We start from the raw sequence: 19,224 nt of genomic DNA on the forward strand, positions 1-19,224 counted from the left end.
GTAAAATATATAATCATTTACACACATATTATGTAGCAAAATACACGATAAAAACTGTTATAAACCGTCCCAACTATACATTCTGATAACACGTATCTATGCACCTATATTATATGTATATGGAAGTTTTCGATTCAGTAATTATACTCCGCGTAAATAATTAATTGCATAATTATTATATAGCATTATGAGAGATATTTGCCGTAGATAGAATTAGTGTTACGCTGTGCCTACATGTGGATGACAATGGACAGAAATTGACGAAGTATTTTCATTCCACAGAACATAATTATTATAATGTTATGCTGCATGCGCGATAAATTTTGTCGGGTCTTTTGCGATTATTAATTTGTAGGCTTATAGTTTTAACGACATCGATTCCTCGCTCACTAATTAAACATGCAACGAATTGACTGATAAGAATTCTTACCAGAAGGAGAGTGCATCTTTGACATCGCGGCCGTCTTTGACTTGGACGAGTAACTCTGCCAAGAATATATCAAGCCACTCAGATTTCTGTAAAGCAAATGTCGAGCCGTTAATCACCTGGGTTATTATTGCCAAAATAACGAATCAGTCTGCCGTCGCGTTTTTGTGTAATAATTATCACACCGCTTGCGGGTGACGTTGTATCAGATTACAATCCGTGCATGCAATTACAGTTGAATTTTCAAATCGATTTACGTTTGTCACAGGAATATAACTACAAACTCGAAACTAGGCACGAAGAGACAAAAATGACGAACAAATTTTGCAACGTACAGAATTCGAAATATGCAAAAAAATTCCTCTGCAACGAAATGTGGCATTTATAAATTATGATTCTGTTTATGAAAAAAAAAGAGAAAGAAATCGAGCAATGTTATTTTAAGTATAGTGATTTTACTCCGTATCGAAATGCGGGGAACACCCTGTATACAATGTCGAAAGTATGTTCATATATGTGAGATGATATTTAAACGGAGATAATATATTGTTGTATAGAAAAAGTGAAATTATCAAGCTTCTCGTTTGACGTAGACGAGAACGTTATGTAATTGATATATATGGAAAACATCTTTAGTACGCGGAGTTGAGATCTTGGTTTGAAAATTCTTATCATTTTTGCGTGTACCCGTTGTGTCAAAGAATGACAAATTAACGTGGAATGTGAATGAACTCCGTTCCGTCGGTAAAATTTGCAGCATTAGATTTTCTTCGTAAATTAATATGGCGAGATCGGTTGAATTTCAACGTGCTCCAAAAATACAGCCCACGAGAAGTTACACGACTCGTAGAACTCGACTAACCCTAAAGAAGCGTGATTGAAAATGCACCTCCGGTGCTTCACTGTATCTGTATATCTACGCGTATATAAACCAGCGACATTTTAACATCAGTATATCGTCTCCAGCCAGGCTAAGCCGTAAGCTTCATCCATATGGATTTAATTTCACGTGTCACCTTAGCATACAAGCAATAAACAAACGGTTGGAGCTAAGAGGGAACGCGTCGCAGTAATTCACCCGCAGTCGATTCGTCACGCGGTCCCTGAATAAAACGTTTACATTCATTTTTAAAGATTATTACACTAGCCCACCCCCACAATTTGGGAAGAAGAAAATTACTCAAAAAAAAAAAAACCCATCAAATTCTAAATTTCAAAGAGTAAACCGTGATATATACGAGAGAAAACGTCTTCAGAGTAATTTTATACCCTGTAAGATTTAATTTTATATACACTCGAGTAACCGGAATTAAAGATATTATTTCGATAGTTAAGTTGAAACCAAACTATTTTTGCCGTCAGTTTTTCTCGTGCTAAAGTAATACCGTCCGAACCCTTATTTCAAGCATGCCGAGGACGGCCATGTCGGTCATTTTGTTCGATAACTTTGAATTCACTTATCCAATATTTTACCTCGTTAAAACCGCACATTCTTTATAAACTGATTCAAGTTTCTGCGCGTCAAGTTTGTATCCACAGGTATAAAATTGTATAATTTTTACCTACTCGAAACCTTGTCGAACAATTGAAAATGAACAGGAAAAAATTATCCGCGGTAATCGCATTGACTAATAATAAACAGTGTATTACAGACTCCTGGGTTTTTCATACCGCGAGAATATTCGCGATAAAAATTGCATCCCACGCGACGGATTTTCACGCCTACCCGCACACTCGGTGTCAATTTCACTGAACGTCTCAAGTTAGTTGCGTAAAAATCGCGTTTCTACGTACAGACATGTCGTCTCACCTCGTAACTCTGGTGTTCGGCGTGTATGAAGTAGTCCCATAAAAGCTGCAGCCTATTGGGCAGCCCAGTCGTCATTGCCACACTCTGGGGCTCTTCTTCAGCGGATATCGTCTCCTTCCTCGAGTGGGGATCAAGTGACGGTCGTCCTCATAAGTGAGAAACTGCGTTACACGAAAGGTCCATCATAGTAGGTAGGCGAACATACGTATATACGAGTATAAATGCAAGCGACACCGATGCACCGATATCACGTTCACCTCGACCGCATCGGTGCAGCTTCGATATCTTTCCTTTCCTTTTTGTATAATGAATTCCCGTCTCGGGCCCGATATCGTCGAATAAAAGCGTCAATATCGGCGTCCCGAATACGTCCAACCCCCCAAGGAACTCCTTTTCGGACTCGCGACTCGGAGGCGGAAACGCGGGTGTCGAAACCCTGACGGTTCTTATTGTTAGCCGGACACGATTCGACGTGTTGTGACCGATTGCCGCACGTATATTGGCTTATATAACGTCCCGGGAACGTGTATATAACAACACGCTACAGGCCGTTGTTCATCAGTGACGAAAAGACACTGCACACTCGATAATATGTACCTAGATATATGGCTGTGGTGTAAAGCCTCACACTTATGCATACATACACCCTGCAAACAGTTTCTCTCCGCTGCAGAAGCGAGAGAAGCCTCTCGAGTGTTTCCAGCCACTAACGGAGAGCAGTAACCCCGCGCCATATTACACTCACCCTGCAGATAAATAACTTTGTACGTATAATAACGTATTGTAATGTAATATAATATATATGAATGAACGCGGACAGATATTGTGCACAACATATATAACACACGCTAATGTTGTTTAACCGCTATCGCGATATTTATGTGAGAGACAAGAACAATGTACACTCGTGAGATTTCAAGCTAATTCTCGGTCAAAGTAAATATCGTCCAAGTAAAAATAAGCCAAAGTATGCTGGGGGTTGAGTAAGCCGGCAAACAGAATTGGAGGCGACCAACGAGACTGAACAAACTTTCATGACACACACAATTCTATTGTAGTTGTACATCCCACGATGTAAATAACGGCTGTCGCACTCCTGAGAAAGTCTGCGACTAAATATTATCGGGAAAACCCGGTATAAAATATATAATTGGGCTCTTCTGGCGAACTTCCGGTGAGCTCAAAACCACCGACATGGAGACGCGACAAGTATAAACGGTATAATCGATAAGACTGAAGTTTGGAACGTTAACCGAGCGAAACATGAGGGAAAAAATGACTATCGCGCGATTTTAGAATAGTTTTAAAGGAGTTGGCTTTTCAAAATAAGACTGTTTTTTGGTTATCATGATTAACTAAATTTTGTACATCGCTGAAGGGCGAAGTAACGATGTGTTTCCTGAACATCCTCGTTAGAATCGGCAGTTCAATGCGTCTTTGTTGTCACAATGAAACACAAAAAAACGGGTTAATTTATGCAACGATATTAATGTTATACGGTCGCAACGTAAAGTAACGTATTTTATGTAAAAATTCCCCAACTCTCGGCGTTGCAGCACGTTATTATTTATCGTCACAGTTTTATCTCTTTATCGGCTCAAGACTTTTCCACCAACGTCACCCTTCGTGTTTACCTTCATGTAGTTACTTATTTACTTGGGTATAACGTGGAAGGATGGTACCCGACACGGCTATAGTGAATAACATGTTGACTTATCGATAATCCTGCGGTGATGCATACCTATGCACACGTACTGTTCACAATTTGCGTTGAAAAATTACCACTCGAAGGATTTGACTAATTGTAAAACGAGTCCATGTATGATCTGCGGTTATATATTTATATATATGATGTATGTATAAATGATTAGTTTCAGGATTTGATAGTAATAAGACGTATTGAAAACGCCAGCCAAGAAGAATTAATTATCTTTAGAATAAAACGCAGTATTGATTGATTATTATCAGTGTTAGAACAATTATTGGTGTGTTGAGAAGTCCGGCGATGATTCTTACTGATCGATTGTTTTCGGAAAAACTGAATGTGTAACATACGTCATGGAGGACAAGGAGGAAAATGATTAGATATTGCGACTCGGTAGGAACGAATATTTAGTATAAAGAGTGTGAATCATTTCTAATCGGCGATAACAAGTTTATGGTATAAAAGCAAAAGCGATTTATCGAACCTCGTTTTGAAAAAAATACTTATTTTTATAATTGACCGTTTATTGTTCACGGAACAGAGATGAATATACGTATGCCGGTTGTTCGTGTGTACGATAATGCATTCGTGAATATTTAACGAATTACGTCGACGCGACAACCAGATTAAGCACAATAAATAATCATTCATCAGCAATACAGCCATATATCAAATAACTGTTCGATCTTTCGGATAGATTTATCGGTAGTTGGAATATGAATCGAATTACTTGTATTAGAAAAAAAAAACTTCAATTTATAAATATAAATAATGCACAATTATTCTCATTATCTGCTTCTCATCGGTTCAATATTGTACATAAGTCACTATACATGTAATCAACCATTTAGCACTCATTAATAAATGTATTTTTATCAGCGTAGGTATAACATTCGCATGGTTGCGCACACAAGATCTTGTATTAAAAGCCGCGTGGTTCAGCTTTCCAGTTGTTAAACATTGCTAGTATCCAGCTGATATGGATCGCGACTAAAGATCGAACGTATACACACGTGACTTGGTAAAAAATTCGAAGAAGAAAATCAACTTCTCTGTATGTCTATATTATTTTGTAAAAATTTACGCCGGTTTTCTAGTCGCAAAATAAAAGTTGCCTTTCGCAACTCGATTTTCACTTTCTTCCTGAAACTTGAAAATTCATAGTGTCCGTCCCGAGTTGACGAATAACGCAAATTTACACATTTTGTAGCACGTGGTTTTAATGATTGATTATCTTCGCTACGCAGATCGAATGGAGTGAGTCCACGTTGATCGCAATAAGATATTGCAATCTAGGGGGAAAAAAAATTGTAAATAGTAAAACTGTTATCTGCATGGGAATGGAAATCTCCCTGATCGCGATTAGATAATATGGTGATCTAGTAGACGGCTTACCGAACTGTCGGGTCAAACAATTGAATAAACATAGTATTTACGGCTGATTATTGTTTATCAGTGCAGATTTGACGTTAAAACGGGTTTAATAACAGGATAATACACTAAATTTGCGTATGTTACGTACAGTTAGATACATTTGGATAACGAATCGTGAAGTCTATACGATCATAAAAGTGGCGACGAGCTCGTTTATTTTTTTATATGTTTTTTTTTTTTATATGTGTGTTCCGTAACCCAGATTTGAAAAAAATGGCGCAACATTCGTATACATATTCATATAAGTGGCGGATGAATTTACGCTATCTCCTTACGCTTGTCGAGTAATTATAAAGACCGGCTGCAGGGAACTCTATTTATATAACAAACACCATAACAGCGCTTACTTATCAAAGAGTCAAAGATTGATTGACAATGTAGAAAACAGTCTTTAGTATATCTGTTGGTGTCGCGTCGCGTCCCGTCCTCGTCCAATCTCGACTTGAATAACTTGGAATTGTTTGCACGAGTATTCGGTTATCGTTGTTTGTCTCTGCGCAAACTACGAGAACACGGCCATCGCGGGGTAAAGTCGTCCACAATTTAACTCTGCGAGAATTATCATGTACAACGATTCCTCGGGAGTTATAATTTGTTACAAACATTACATCGGCGCTTTTAGGATTAGACGCAGGGCGCGGAAATCAAATAATAACACCTGCAATTATATACGAGTCTGTGCCGTTGCTCACCGAGGCCTCAAGATATTTGATACTAATTAAATTTATCCTGCATGATTGTATTTCACCAGCAGGATATACGAGCCGTGTAACCGAAAATATTAGTTAGCGGCACGAGGAGCTTGAACGTAAGAGAATATCGTCACAATTTATTGATGATAACACAGTTTATACTCTTGTATATAACGCCTATGGATAGATTTTAGATGGACTAATTTTTTTCTTACTTCACACTGAATTCTAGCCATTTTTTTTTTTTTTTTTTTTTTTATCATTTATCACCTCTTGCACGGAGTTAGTCTGTAGATTGTGTATAATTGGCAATATGTATGATTGTTGGCTGCAACATTATGTAATGTTTAAATAATATGAAACATTGTGTTATAGATAATCTATGATTTTTTTCAATCAACAAATCAAAGTGCAGAATCGAAGACAAATTGACTTTTCAACAGTTTGCATATTGTATTGCGAACGCAATCAATCATCCGAAGAAGCTATATTAAGATCGATCATCTGTTAAATTCTACATATCAGAACATGTCGGGGAATTTATCGTAGCTGGGTAGTTGACAAATAAGTTACATTATTTTGAAAATAAAATCCGATTGCCCATTTCTGACAAATCTCGAGCCTTTCACGAAGAAAAGATTGATCGATTATACGCTCCATCGACCTACAATACCATAACACAATGCAGGACGGGAAAAGCACGAGAAACCTTAAAATTTCGTCTTCGGTACGCAGTTGTCTGATTTCACAATGATTCATTCGTGCACCAATTTTGTCATGCGGATTACTCTGATATGAATGCATATGATAGAATATTTGAAATTCATTTTCTCGTGTTTATTCGAAAGTTTCTCGATAAAATCGCACAGAATAAACTTTTTTCAATAATTGTTTCAGAAAACCATAGATTAGCAGTAGTTAGTCACAAAACAACGAAGAGAAAGATAATTTGGTGTATGGGAACTGTAGTCAATTTTCAGAAAAATTTGCTTCATTCTAATCAAGTCCAAAAATTGGAACTAAGTAAATCTAAAATTCCGTATGTAAGACTCTTGTGGCCTTGCGCCTTACTTTAAGAACAATTAATACATAACCAAGTCATGTGATAATTACGTATTAGGATTCGAGGAAAACCTTAAACGAAATTGCACAGAAAAAACGAATCTCATTGTGACATATTGGGATGAAGAAAAAAACGAAGCGAACACAGGACTGCAGAAGATTTGTTGAAGGCTTTCAAAAGAGCGATAGATGGATACGATCTCAAAAAGATCCTACAGTTATCGGTGGAAGGGCCACACGTCAATTTCACACTTTTGCGGCTTCTCAAGGAGAGCATCAAATCTGAGAAGAATAATCTGGAACTTCTTGATATCTGTTCATTGTGGTATTCGTGTTGCGTTCCATTCTGTATTCAAAGCTGGGATGCGCAGTACCGGTTGGGAAATTGTTCATTTTCTGAGAGGCTTGTTTAACCTTTTTAAAGGTGTTCATTATCGACAATGTGATTTTATAGGAATTACCAACAGCGTCAATTTCCAATGAAATTCTGCGCAGTTAGATGGCTGGAAAATTCACTTGCTCAAGCGATCTTGCCTTAGATGAAAATATACTTGAACGTTATCAAGATCAAGAAGAAAGCACCGAAATGTACAAGCTTTGAAATAATTAACAGAATTGCAAACGATAAATTTCTACGAGAAAAATTAGCCTTCTTCCGTTTAATCGCTGAAGAAATTGAACCATTCCTTCGTGAGTATCAAACTAATTCATTGGGAGATTAGTGAAGAGTGAAATCTTCAAAACCAATCCCGTTACGAATACCGACTTATCGAAAAAAGAAAACCTGCAGAGAGTACAGGATTTCGACGTAGGGTATGCTATGAAAGAGGCCTTTCGGCGTTGCAAGAATATGACAGACATCGATATTTTGAAATTTCGCAAGGAATGCATAACCTGCCTGCAATACTTTGCTGAGAAAATCTTGGAACGATCGCCCTTGAAGTACCGATTTACGAAGGCGCTGTCATGTCTAGATCCTGCGGTTATTTCGTCTGCTGGTGGTGCGATAACACCTAAAATCGGCTTTGGAATTTCTCGTCAAAAGTAATCGTCGCTCCGGTTACGTGAGAGATAAAGTAGAAAAAGAGTAAGTAAAGGTGTAATGAAGAATTATAACAGAACTGAAGAAAGACTTGATCATTTTTGGATGAGAACGTTGAGAAACGCTGACGGCAAAGATCATTTCAAAAGCTTCATTAAAACATTGCTCAATATATGCATACACGGCAACGCCAACTTAGAAAGAGGCTTTTCGACCAACAAGGAGTATCTCGTAGAAAATCTTCACGAACAATCTCTGGTAGCACATCGTTAGGTTTACAATGTTGTTATCGCGGCTCCCTACATAAAAATCCGACAGACTCCTGTCGGATTCGACACAGATCCGACACAAAATCCGAAGTTATCCTCCAGGCGAGAGATAAGGATAGAAAATGTGAACGGATCCTATTTGGCTCTGTCGTAAATGAACTCGGTTTGCGGCTTGATGACCAAAATTTTATTTCGGAACGTGTCCGATTTCTATTCCCGCGTCCCGGTGAACCTCCCGTACATAAAAAATCCGACAGATCTCTGTCGGATTCGACACAGATCCGCTACAAATATCGGACACAAGTCGGACACAAAATCCTGTCGGATTTTTTTTGTAGGGCTGCTGGGATACACGATGTTCCAATCACTAAAAAACTTATCCATGCTGCAAGAAAGCTCACTCGAGTTATAAGGAAGCTTTGTTGCAAAAAGCTGCAAAGGACAAGGCCCAAAACATAAGAATGAAGAAAAGAAGAAGGTCGCTTAGCAGCAAAGAAGAGAATTATCAGCGAAAAGGTTGAAAATGCTCAAATAGACGAGAAAACGTGCCCATTGAAGTCCGAAAATCAAAATTTTGTGTAGGTAATACCTTGAACTCCCGATACTTTTACAGAATTATGGGGATAAAACTGAACTACACTTTACTAATTCTAAAAAGTTTGGCTGCTAACTCTGGCTGCTAGTTTCAGCTTCGTAAAGAGAGCGGTTTTTATTTTTTCTGTTTTGCTGTTCTTCAATCACGAAAAATCTATGTGTCAGTGACAGACTGCATGATACATTGACTTACGTAAATCAGAATGAGCACATCTGGTGTCTGCGTATAATATTTATCATCATTTTTTTTTTACAAACATACGCCTCTATAAACTAATCTATATGTAGATATTCCAGGATTCCCATTTTCAAACAAATTTCGGTCATTTGCACAGAGATTAAAACGTTATAACACGCTCCGAAATTTTAAGATTATTGTATTTGTAGGCTCACTTTATTATCGCTATTTATGTTATATATATATATATATATAGCGACAGTAAATAAGTGTAAATGAAAATTTTGAAGCAAAGTTGAGGTTTAGAAGATAACATGTTCGATCAGAACAAACGAGAGATTATAACGACAAAAGACCAATAATTGTAAGCATGAAAAGTTCAGCTATTTGAGGATCAGGAAGATCTACGATAATCAGATCTCTTTGAAGTTGCCAACAATTAGGCTTCGATTTTCAAACTCGCGACTTTTTGAATTTGTTCTCGTCTCAAATTCCGGATATTGTTAATTCGAACGAATTCACCTCGATTAACTGCATTTTCACATGCTTTAGACGCGCGAAATATGAAATCAACGAATAGGGTATATATCGAATTGCTTCACCGGTATCAGTATCGAGATTGTGGAGATTTTTTAACCTGGTAACGTTGACGTGTTTTGAACTTCAACCTTCTTACATCTATTTTTTGAAAAAAAAAAACCAAGAACTAGAATGAAATAACTGTTTTTGAGAAGTGGATACAAAATATAAAATTTTCGATACGTCCATTTCGCAATGACAGATCGCGCATTTTCATTACGTACATGAACTTGGCTCGCCAATTGTCGAAAATGTGAATTCGGACTATTTGCATAATTTGCCGTTAATTATCAGTAAATTAGTCGCGCGACTTATTTTTTTGTCGCACTCAATTTTCAAAAAAAAAGCGGATGGCGTTCTGATTTTTCAAGAATTCAGCCCGCCAACTACGAAAATAACGCACAGCAAGCATCATGAGTAATTCTGATTTGGTTGATAATTTGCCGTAAACAAGCCGCAAATTAGTCGTTGAACTTTTGTTTTTGTCGCACTCAATTTTCAAAAAAAAAAGCGGATGGCGTGCTAACTTTTCAACAATTTAGTGTATATATAGGAATGTGATAAGGATTCAAAAGGGTAAACACATCATCTACACATTACATTCCTATGTATACACTGTGCTTGAAGAGACGAAAATTCTTATACATTCATACCAGGCATACGAAAAAACAAATTCGAACTCACTGGTGATGAGAGAAATTAACAACAGAGTCAGGGCGGCTAGGTGGTCCAGTGGAGTAAGGCTCCGGCTGAGCATCTCTAGACGCCAGGTTCCTGGCTCCGTCGTTAATTTTTCGAAATCACCAAATTTTCGAATTGTCAATTTTCAATATTTGCTATCATTTGATCAACGATCGGCACACAGATAGATAGAGAGACCTGTTATTGTATGCAGAGTTGTAAAAATAGTAGTGTGAAAGTAATGCATTACTCATTACTTTGAAAAATGTGTATTGGATAAGTTCTCGATTATAAATTACAAAAGTAATGTGTTATGGATGAGTGTTCCATAATAAATTAAGAAAAGTAACGTGTAATTGATGAATGAACCATTACAAATTACAAATGAAAAAAAAGTAATTCGTAACCGAGAGTATTCCATTACAAAAGGAAAAGTTGCCGTACTCGCATAACGATTTGTGCGAAACAAAATCATGTAAATTAAAAACTTGTCCATATTGCTACCTCGTCATTTCATTTCAGTCACTAAATGTTTTTTCTGGACAGAATTCCGCAATTTTATCGATATGCATAATTGAATTCGAACTGTGCGTGCTCGGACTACACGGTGTTGAGTGTGTGTGTGTATATACATATATATATTAAGTATATCAAATATAATCCAGAATTTGCCGAATATCACATATATATATATATATATATGGGTACGTCCAATTCTTTTCGACCGGAGCCTGCGGGCTTGGGTCAGCGATTCGGCTACTGATTTTTTTCAAGACAGTAGGTTATAAAAAAAACACTAATTACCACGTTCGTTAAAATTGAGTGCGACAAAACAAAAGTTCAACGACTAATTTGCGGCTTATTTACGGAAAATTATCAACCAAATCAGACTTACTCATGATGCTTGCTGTGCGATATTTTCGTAGTTGGCGGGCTGAATTCTTGAAAAATCAGACCGCCATCCGCTTTTTTTTAGAAAATTAAGTGCGACAAAAACAAAAGTTCAACGACTAATTAGCGGCTTATTTACGGAAAATTATTAACCAAATCAGAATTGCCCATGATGCTCGCTGTGCGTTTTTTTAGATGGTAGATGGCGCGCTAAGTTTTTGAAAAGTTAGCACGCCATCCGCTTTTTTTTTGAAAATTGAGTGCGACAAAAAAATAAGTCGCGCGACTAATTTACGGATAATTAACGGCAATAGTCCGAATTCACATTTTCGACAATTGGCGAGCCAAGTTCATGTACGTATTTTCATTCCAGTTATGGAACGACCGTTCCGAAATATCTTAGATGCTAGCACACCTTTCGGAATACGTCCATGAACCGTTACTTCATTATTCATCCGGTTTATGTTTTCGACACTCATCGTCCATCCATGCGGCTAAAAAATATGTATAAGCGCGTGAATCCCACACCAATATTTGATACTCACGCGCAATATTCCCGCTCCAGTTGTCGATCTCGGCGGTTAAAGATGCACTTGCGTCTCCGTATATTTACAATGAATTAGATATTTATACGTCACACTGTGTAATCCGTCAACGGTGTTTGTACGAACCACTCCGCAAGGATATTAAATAATACATTGTTATTCGGCGTCTGTTGAATATTAAGTACTTGGGGAAAAGTCTAAGCAGATGACAGGTCCGAGAGATGGAGAAAAAAATTTGATAAATCGTCGAGACTCTACTCGACATAACCTACAACGACCCGTCACTCGGTCCAAGCTCGAGTGACAGGAGCTAAACTAAATGCTGTTTAGTAAGTACTTGTTAGCGGTTCAGCATTCGTTTGTTCACGAGGATTTGGACTGAGTTTTGGCCCCGTGCTGCCATCTGTTCACCGAGACAAAATCTCCAGAGCCGAATTGGCGATCCCCACACACCGCGAGCACGGTAAACAAAACAAAGGCCCAACACGGTAAAGTACGGTGAAACAAGTAGCTATGGTAGGTGCTCGATGAAGCTCGGCGCCTCGAGTTATCACCGTTGATCAGAGCGAAACAGGGGCGATTCTACTCGGCGAAACGGTGAGCGAAGGCGATAATCGTCGCTATGAATATCCTGGAGAGGTTCAGGGCGCCTTGTGGATGGCGAGGAGGCGCCAAGCAGCTCTCCGTCGACGCTGTGATCCCCCTGATCGCGGTGCCCGTCCTGTCCTTCGCCGCTGCCCAGACGCTGCTCTGCACGATAATAACGTTCGTAACAACGCCGATACTGGTCTACTACCTGCACCATAATTTTCTTCGTTTCTTACTGAGAACGAAGTTCTTCCTCATGTGGAATATAACCAGCGTCGTACTGCTGATGCTGGTTTTCGAAATAACCGTTGTACCGTTGCTAGAAATTCTCCCAGAGGAGAACTGGGTCTTTGTCATTAGTGTCGTTGGCGGCATTGGCTGCGCCTACCAAACCAGAGTCAAGGCTGACTCCGGTAACCAGGATGCCGCCTTATCTCACGTTATCGAACTCGGCGACACTGGTGGTGAGCTCTGCACGACTTGCAGAAGGCGAGCTCCTCCCCTTGCTTATCATTGTCGTATGTGCCAAACTTGCGTACTCAGGAGGGAATATCACTGTAAATGGTAAATTTCATTTCCTAGTTCCGTCCTCGTTTGATCGATCGCTACAGCGGTCTCTGTGCGAGCCCTACGGTAGTTTATTCTAGATTTGGAGTATATCTTAAACTACATGTTTATTGATAAGAGAGCAGGTATTATGTAAAGCAGTTTTTATGACCTATATTTTACAGCTGGCTGTAAACTTAGGTTCGCCACAACACACCTCCAAATTTTATTAAAAAACAAAATCAAAATAAGAACCTTGACCGACAAAATGTTCTACTTACTATGTCGAACAAACGGTTCTTTGCATATTTTGTTTTTTCGTATGTGTAACAGCTACAGAGATAGTTTCAACAAACGTATTATTATTTTTGGTAGCTTGTTTTCTATCAGTGAATAAAATCTAGAACACCACTTGAATTTTACCAATGCTTCAATATATTCAGGCTTTTTTGTACTATTAATAGTTTCCCTTGTTGATTTTAGATAACGAGCTATTTAGTAAGTCCAAGTTGCGCTAGACCATATCTCACTATGCGCGCTACAGTGTTATTCATCAGTTATATTACTTGACATAAAAATCTTACTTTTACGCATGTGTAATGTATATGCTCGCTGGCCTGTTACCGCAGAGGCTGGCGGATCAGCTATCTAATGAATTTTTATTATTCTATCATCTTATCACTTATTTTCAGTAACTAATGCGTAACCTTCTAGGCTGGACTGTTGTGTGGGGGGCAGTAACCTCAGATGGTACATGGGCTGCCTGTTATTCTCAGCCATAGCTTTTATCTATGGTTCTAATCTCACCATGACTAGCGTTTGCCATCCTTTCATTTTCATTGGTACCATACTCCTGCCCGATGATTGCAGTGACGTTTATCACCAACTGGAGTAAGTGAAGAATTACTATTAAGAGTCTATTGACGCAATGAATTATTAAACTTCACACACCCGCAGTGCGACTCAACAGCTATCCCCAATCTTAAGCTCAATTCACTTATGATCCTTGGAAATCGATTTGCTGGAAGATATGTTTGCTTCTTTGTTGAAAACTACAGACCTCGGTCAAGTTTCAATTATACCTTGGCTACAGAAACATAGTTCGCTCCTATTTCTATTACTATTCCTAATCTATACAATCACTCGTTGTTTCAGCATTGCTCTCTGTTTCGTATCAGGGGTCTACAGTCTTTTGGCTGGGTTGGCAGTATTGAGGTGTTTGTTGTATCACTTATGGTTGATTTGGATTGGTACAACAGCGAATGAAAGGCGCCTTGCTTTGGTAGGCGGTGGTGGTTCCTACGGACATGATATGTTGCAAAATTTGGGTCATATATTTTGTTGTAAAGCTTGCTGAGTTTCAAATTTGATATACGAAGGGAGTGGCCTATTTCGCTTGATATAACATCTAGACAATATTATTGTCTGACAAAATTATATTAATTAAGAAGTGGTGAAATTTGTAAATATGTAAGTTTGAATTCTATTCAATTTGTTAAAAATATACTCATCGTAGTTATGTAATTATTGCTTCAAAATTTAGAAACATTGATATTACGGCTAAGACAATGATATTATTGAAGATTTCATATAATTTTGATATTGATAGAAAAAAAGAAAAATATGAAATGAACGAAAATAAAAACTGACCTAATCGCCGACCTTATTTATTGTAGATATCGACAATTACTTTTTAATTGTAGGATCATAATAATTTATTCTTCTCTTTTATAATTTTATGAATGAACTAAAACAGAATCTCATGTAACTTGAGTTGTAAAAACAGTACACTACACGATGTCTTGACTGGGTATTACATTACACCTTACTTACTACTCTCAGAAAAGAAGTTTCTCTTTATATCTGAATGACGATACACACACATATATATATATGTATATATATATTATGTATATACATTATACTTGTATCATGTATATAGATTTAATGTAACTGTGATAAAACGGCCATTTAAACAATAAATAAATATTGTACGAAAAAAGAAAAAAACAAAAAATAGTGAATAGATCAGTAAAGAAAAAACAACGAGTCCATCACGTATTATGATTGTTACAATGATTATTTTTGGCAGTTATTAAAATCAAATCCGTCTTTAGATAAATCTATACATATCGACAAATATTGGAAAAGTAACCGTACATCCACATTCACAGAGAGTAAATACTGGACCGTGGCCAATCAGTAATCATTATGCAATGTACTTTCCTTATCTATCTTTATGTGCTCGTTATTATAATATTTACAGCGTTTCCACTCCGGTACATCGTACGTGAACGATTGCACACGTCGTGGAATTGTTTAAACGTTTATCTGAACTTGACTGAGCTACCGTGACACGTTCCTTTCTTCTCCGTGAGCTTAAAAAGTCTTCGGCCTTGCCGGAGAGTTCGAAATTAACACTGTAGAAGAACGGAAAATTTGGATCACGTTCATTGTCAATCCACTGGCTAATTTCTAAACTTCAAACAGGTTCAATCGTAGGAATCAGTCTTCAATGGCAACTCCTCGTTGCTTGGGATCAAAGTCTGGTATAACTCTTTGAACGAGTTCCCTCCACTTGTCCTTTCGTTTCTCCTTTTCCTTCATGTCCCAGGCAATCGTTGGGTAGTCTTTCCATCTGGCAAAGTATTTCGCCCTTAATCTCTTCCCGTAGTGCTCGCGGGCTAACTGTTCGTCATTGAGCGTCTGAACCTTGCTTTCCACCGTCTTAGCGTTCCACGCTCTGAGGCATTTCTCCTGAAGCCTCATGTCGTGAAAATCTGTAGCCACCTGCATCTTTTTTGCTTCGCTTCTGGTGAAATCTCGCCAGTCCCTAAATACGTACCACAAAATATTCCGGTTGTAAACCGCCGAGGCGAGATCCATTTTCACCGAGATTCGTTCGTGAGTCTCCTTCAACCAGATTCCCAAAGTCCTTCGAAGGAGGGAACCCTGGTAATGGTCATCGGCTATTTTTATGTAGTTGTACTTCGTGTCTATTAGTCTGAAGAACGGCTCCATCATGTACCGTCGCAGAAGGTACTTTCGCCGAAAGTCATCCGCTATCTGATTCAACTGCTTCGTCCGTTCAGCTTCCCGGGCTCTTCGTTGTTCCTGCTCTTCCCGTAATCTTCTCGCCTCCTTTTGCGCCTTAAATTTAACATAATCGTCAGTCAATAATTATTTGTAGCGCAATGATTTCCCGTTTCAGGTGTTTTTACTAGTTTTGAAACAGCATTTTTTACGTCTTCATTAATTTCGGTTTACCTCGAGCTGCAGTCTCTTCCTCTCCTCGTCCTCAGCCCGCCTTTCAGATTCTTCCTTCTTTCGTTTCTCCTCCATTTTTTTTTCTCGTTCTTCCTGTGCTCGCTTCACCCGTTCCCGTCTTGCTTCCGCTCTGGCTTCCATCCGTATTAAAAACTTCGGAGGGCTCGGCAGTCGCGGAGGTTCGACGATTGATTTGTCTCTGCATATGAGGATATCAATTAGAACAGGTATTATTATTTTTCATTTAGGTGCGGTTCGAACAACCGTCAAGTCAGTGGCACCGAAATTGATGTACCTTCAAAATCCGCGCTCCAAATAAAAAGGATGAGAGGTTTTCTCTATTTGAAATACTTTTCCAAAAATTCTAAGAAACAAAGAACATGAACAAATTATGCGGTTCATTACTACTCGACAACAACGTCCTTTATTCCAAGCCTCAATTTCTCAAGTTCAAATCCAGACCCCTAATAGTAATCAGAGAAGTTAGACAAGGCAAATTAACGTAAGAAAAGCGATGTATAGTCTTTGAAAAGTAGACGCTATGATGCCACTACGTGCATGCATAATCTATTCGTAATGGCGAATGTAACTGCTTATATCAAAATTATATTCATGATAATACAAACGTTAGTTTGTCACGAGATGCAGTTAAGTAATTTGAAACTCACTTGCAGCCTTCATCTCTGATCAATTTTATGAGAGTTCTCCTAGTCCGACCTCCAACATGGGCTAAAACTTCCTTGGCAACGTTGACGGTGTCTTGACTGGCGCGTTGGGTTTCTTTCTCGATTTGTTTCAGCTTTAAATCTTCGATTATTCTATTTTGTTCGGCGAGCTTAGCCTTTTGCTCGGCTATTATCCTCCTCTGAGCATTCAAGCGATGTTTTGCCGGTGGATCCACGACCGTTAATGTTTTTGCGGAGTTCTTTTTCACCGAGATCGGATTAATCGGATGATCGGCACTTTGGGTGCGGCGAAGAGTTGCCGAAATATCCGCAGAATTCGTCTTGTTCTGCAATTTGGCAAGTTCCTTTTGCTTCTCGCTGATAGCGTTGACGAACAATTCGATTTTCCGCTCCTTCGACATCTCTTTTCCATCTTTTTTCAGCTGAGCTCGGTTTCTCGCGTTGTCGACGAAGGTCCTCCAGGTGTGAAAAGTATGTTGGAGTCTCTGCGTCGTTATTCTCTCCTGGACCTTGATCCTCAGATCTTGCAACTGCCTTTCCTGAACAACGTTTCGCCTCAGTGCCTTAAACGCGCGTCTCATTAATTCCAATCGGTCCTCCTTGGATTCCGTAATCGGTTTATCCTTGATCGTGACAACAATTGGGCAGTGATAATTGCTTACTTCCAATTTTGCCGATTGCTCCGTTTGCGGCTCAATCCTACCGCTGGATTCGATTTCAGTAACCGTGTCCGACAATATTTCAATTTCTTTCTTTGCTATACCGGTTAATCCAGCCCAAAATTGATCGTCGTTTGAGTTGGCCATAATCTTTCGAGAGCAAATGTACGGCCCTCGGAATTTTGGACGACTTTTTTGAAGGTGTGACTGAAATCTTTTCAGCTCTGACTCCAGCATATTTTCCTCTTGTCTCCGGTACAAGGCTTGCGTCTCTTCATTCAGAATCAGGCTGACAGAAAATTTAAGATTTATTAAATTGCGCTGCAACTTTCGATTGAAGGATTTTTTCCCAAATTATACATTCACATAGTTACATAAATAGATACAATACACGATTATATACCAGTAAAATATAATTAAATAAATGAAAAACACGCGTGCGACTCTTTTATAGTCATAGGGACGCGTTAAATTTTCAATGTGTAACGCAAATGACACAAAAAATGACTTTGATCAGAACATCTCTAACGATTAATTAATCGAATGAATTACCGTTTTGCTTCTTGTAGTATGACATCCTTTGACGGAGACAGGGATAACGGTTCGTGGAATATCTTATGCCTGACATCCATGACTAAGTTCGGGTCTAACATTTTCTTACTAAGAGTAGCCAGCATCCGTTTTTCTGGGGTTTCAAAAATTGGAGTCCTCAACATCTGCTCCATTACGTCCTTTACTTCTTCGAAGTGCACTGTCTTCATCGTCGACATTTAATATTGTACTAATTACGTTATAATTCTTAACCGTGAATCTCAAAGCTGTGAATACGTTCCTTGTCCGATTTGTTGATTGGCCATCGATTAGCCAAAATGGTTTGCTATAACCAGACAACCACCTTGTTTACATGCGCTATCCTGTTGTTAAGGGAGATTCATTTTCAGTCAGGCTGCTCGAATCGACAGGTGTTACTACAGGAAATGCTTACGTGTTGCATCACGTGCGATATAAATCCAAAGAAACAATATTTCTTTCATTTATCACTAGACCTTTTTATCTTTGTTATATTTAACTACGAATACGTCATGAAAGATACCCTCATCTAGATCGGTACTAACATTAATACTTATTTGGTCGTCCTCGAACGCTCTGTAATTACTACTTATTTTAATGTAAGTAGTGTTTTCTGTGACAGCAATTAATAGAGGCTTAGACACAGTCAGTCCAAAGACTTAAAAATTGATATTTGAGTCCGTTTTTTAAATGATTTAACCCTATAGACTGCAGTCACCTCGTTTCAGGCAATCGTTCATTTGCAGAATAACATTAATTGTTCATTTTTTTTAAGACACAAAATTCATTGCCTAAAAATGTTGGCAAATATTTGTTAAAAGATATTCAAAGAGGACTTATCTTTAACGGCGAACTGATACACGCGATATTATTACGTAAACGCACGCTTTCAACTTCGCTCGTAGATAAAGCGATTCAAGCGTTCCCGCTCAAAGCAGTGGTGCTCAATTTCCGATGAGAAAAACCGATAAGGTCGATTGTTGACGAGCTGACCTGCGT

The 19,224-nt window shown here is 38.5% G+C and overlaps 3 protein-coding genes across 7 annotated transcripts in view; 1 reads left to right on the forward strand and 2 right to left on the reverse strand.

Annotated features, from left to right (window-relative positions):
* mv (lysosomal-trafficking regulator mauve) overlaps positions 1–12,182 on the reverse strand; it is a 26,912-nt gene extending 14,730 nt beyond the window's left edge. For 3 of the 4 annotated variants that reach the window (XM_046618396.2, XM_046618395.2, XM_046618392.2), the window contains exons 1-3: positions 11,910–12,182; positions 2,238–2,398; positions 431–516 (exon numbers count right to left, since the gene is read on the reverse strand). In XM_046618396.2, the coding sequence (XP_046474352.1) occupies positions 431–516; positions 2,238–2,312 (161 nt within the window). In that variant the 5' untranslated portion in view covers positions 2,313–2,398; positions 11,910–12,182. Of the gene's footprint in view, positions 1–430; positions 517–2,237; positions 2,706–11,909 lie in introns of those variants that run through there. The other variant, XM_046618394.2, reaches the window with a different exon arrangement.
* An 8-nt stretch (positions 12,183–12,190) lies between these two features.
* On the forward strand, positions 12,191–14,659 carry GABPI (zinc finger DHHC-type palmitoyltransferase GABPI). The gene is made up of 3 exons (XM_046618406.2): positions 12,191–13,061; positions 13,758–13,934; positions 14,199–14,659. The coding sequence occupies exons 1-3, from the start codon at positions 12,532–12,534 to the stop codon at positions 14,398–14,400; spliced, it is 909 nt and encodes a 302-aa protein (XP_046474362.1). The 5' UTR covers positions 12,191–12,531; the 3' UTR covers positions 14,401–14,659.
* A 345-nt stretch (positions 14,660–15,004) lies between these two features.
* Positions 15,005–18,623, reverse strand: LOC124215250 (coiled-coil domain-containing protein 191). Of its 2 annotated transcripts, XM_069134566.1 has the most exons (5): positions 18,208–18,623; positions 17,659–17,944; positions 16,979–17,559; positions 16,311–16,509; positions 15,005–16,193 (listed from the first exon to the last, which is right to left on the reverse strand). In XM_069134566.1, exons 1-5 carry the CDS (start codon positions 18,423–18,425, stop codon positions 15,549–15,551), a joined length of 1,929 nt encoding a protein of 642 aa, XP_068990667.1. In that variant the 5' UTR covers positions 18,426–18,623; the 3' UTR covers positions 15,005–15,548. The 2 variants fall into 2 exon arrangements, with proteins under 2 accessions (XP_068990667.1, XP_046474359.1); XM_046618403.2 differs by having other exon boundaries at positions 16,979–17,944.
* Between the last annotated feature and the right edge of the window lie 601 nt (positions 18,624–19,224).

This window comes from Neodiprion pinetum, chromosome 3 (genome assembly GCF_021155775.2).
Source record: "Neodiprion pinetum isolate iyNeoPine1 chromosome 3, iyNeoPine1.2, whole genome shotgun sequence".
NCBI lineage: Eukaryota > Metazoa > Arthropoda > Insecta > Hymenoptera > Diprionidae > Neodiprion > Neodiprion pinetum.

Coding starts and splice junctions, on each gene's coding strand:
- GABPI (XM_046618406.2), top strand. CDS start 12,532: ATGAATATCCTGGAGAGGTTCAGGGCGCCTTGTGGATGGCGAGGAGGC. Junction 13,062..13,757: donor AGGGAATATCACTGTAAATG/GTAAATTTCATT, acceptor GTAACCTTCTAG/GCTGGACTGTTGTGTGGGGG. Junction 13,935..14,198: donor GACGTTTATCACCAACTGGA/GTAAGTGAAGAA, acceptor TCGTTGTTTCAG/CATTGCTCTCTGTTTCGTAT.
- LOC124215250 (XM_046618403.2), bottom strand. CDS start 18,425: ATGTCGACGATGAAGACAGTGCACTTCGAAGAAGTAAAGGACGTAATG. Junction 16,510..16,978: donor ATCAGAGATGAAGGCTGCAA/GTGAGTTTCAAA, acceptor CCTCATATGCAG/AGACAAATCAATCGTCGAAC. Junction 16,194..16,310: donor GGAAGAGACTGCAGCTCGAG/GTAAACCGAAAT, acceptor GTTAAATTTAAG/GCGCAAAAGGAGGCGAGAAG.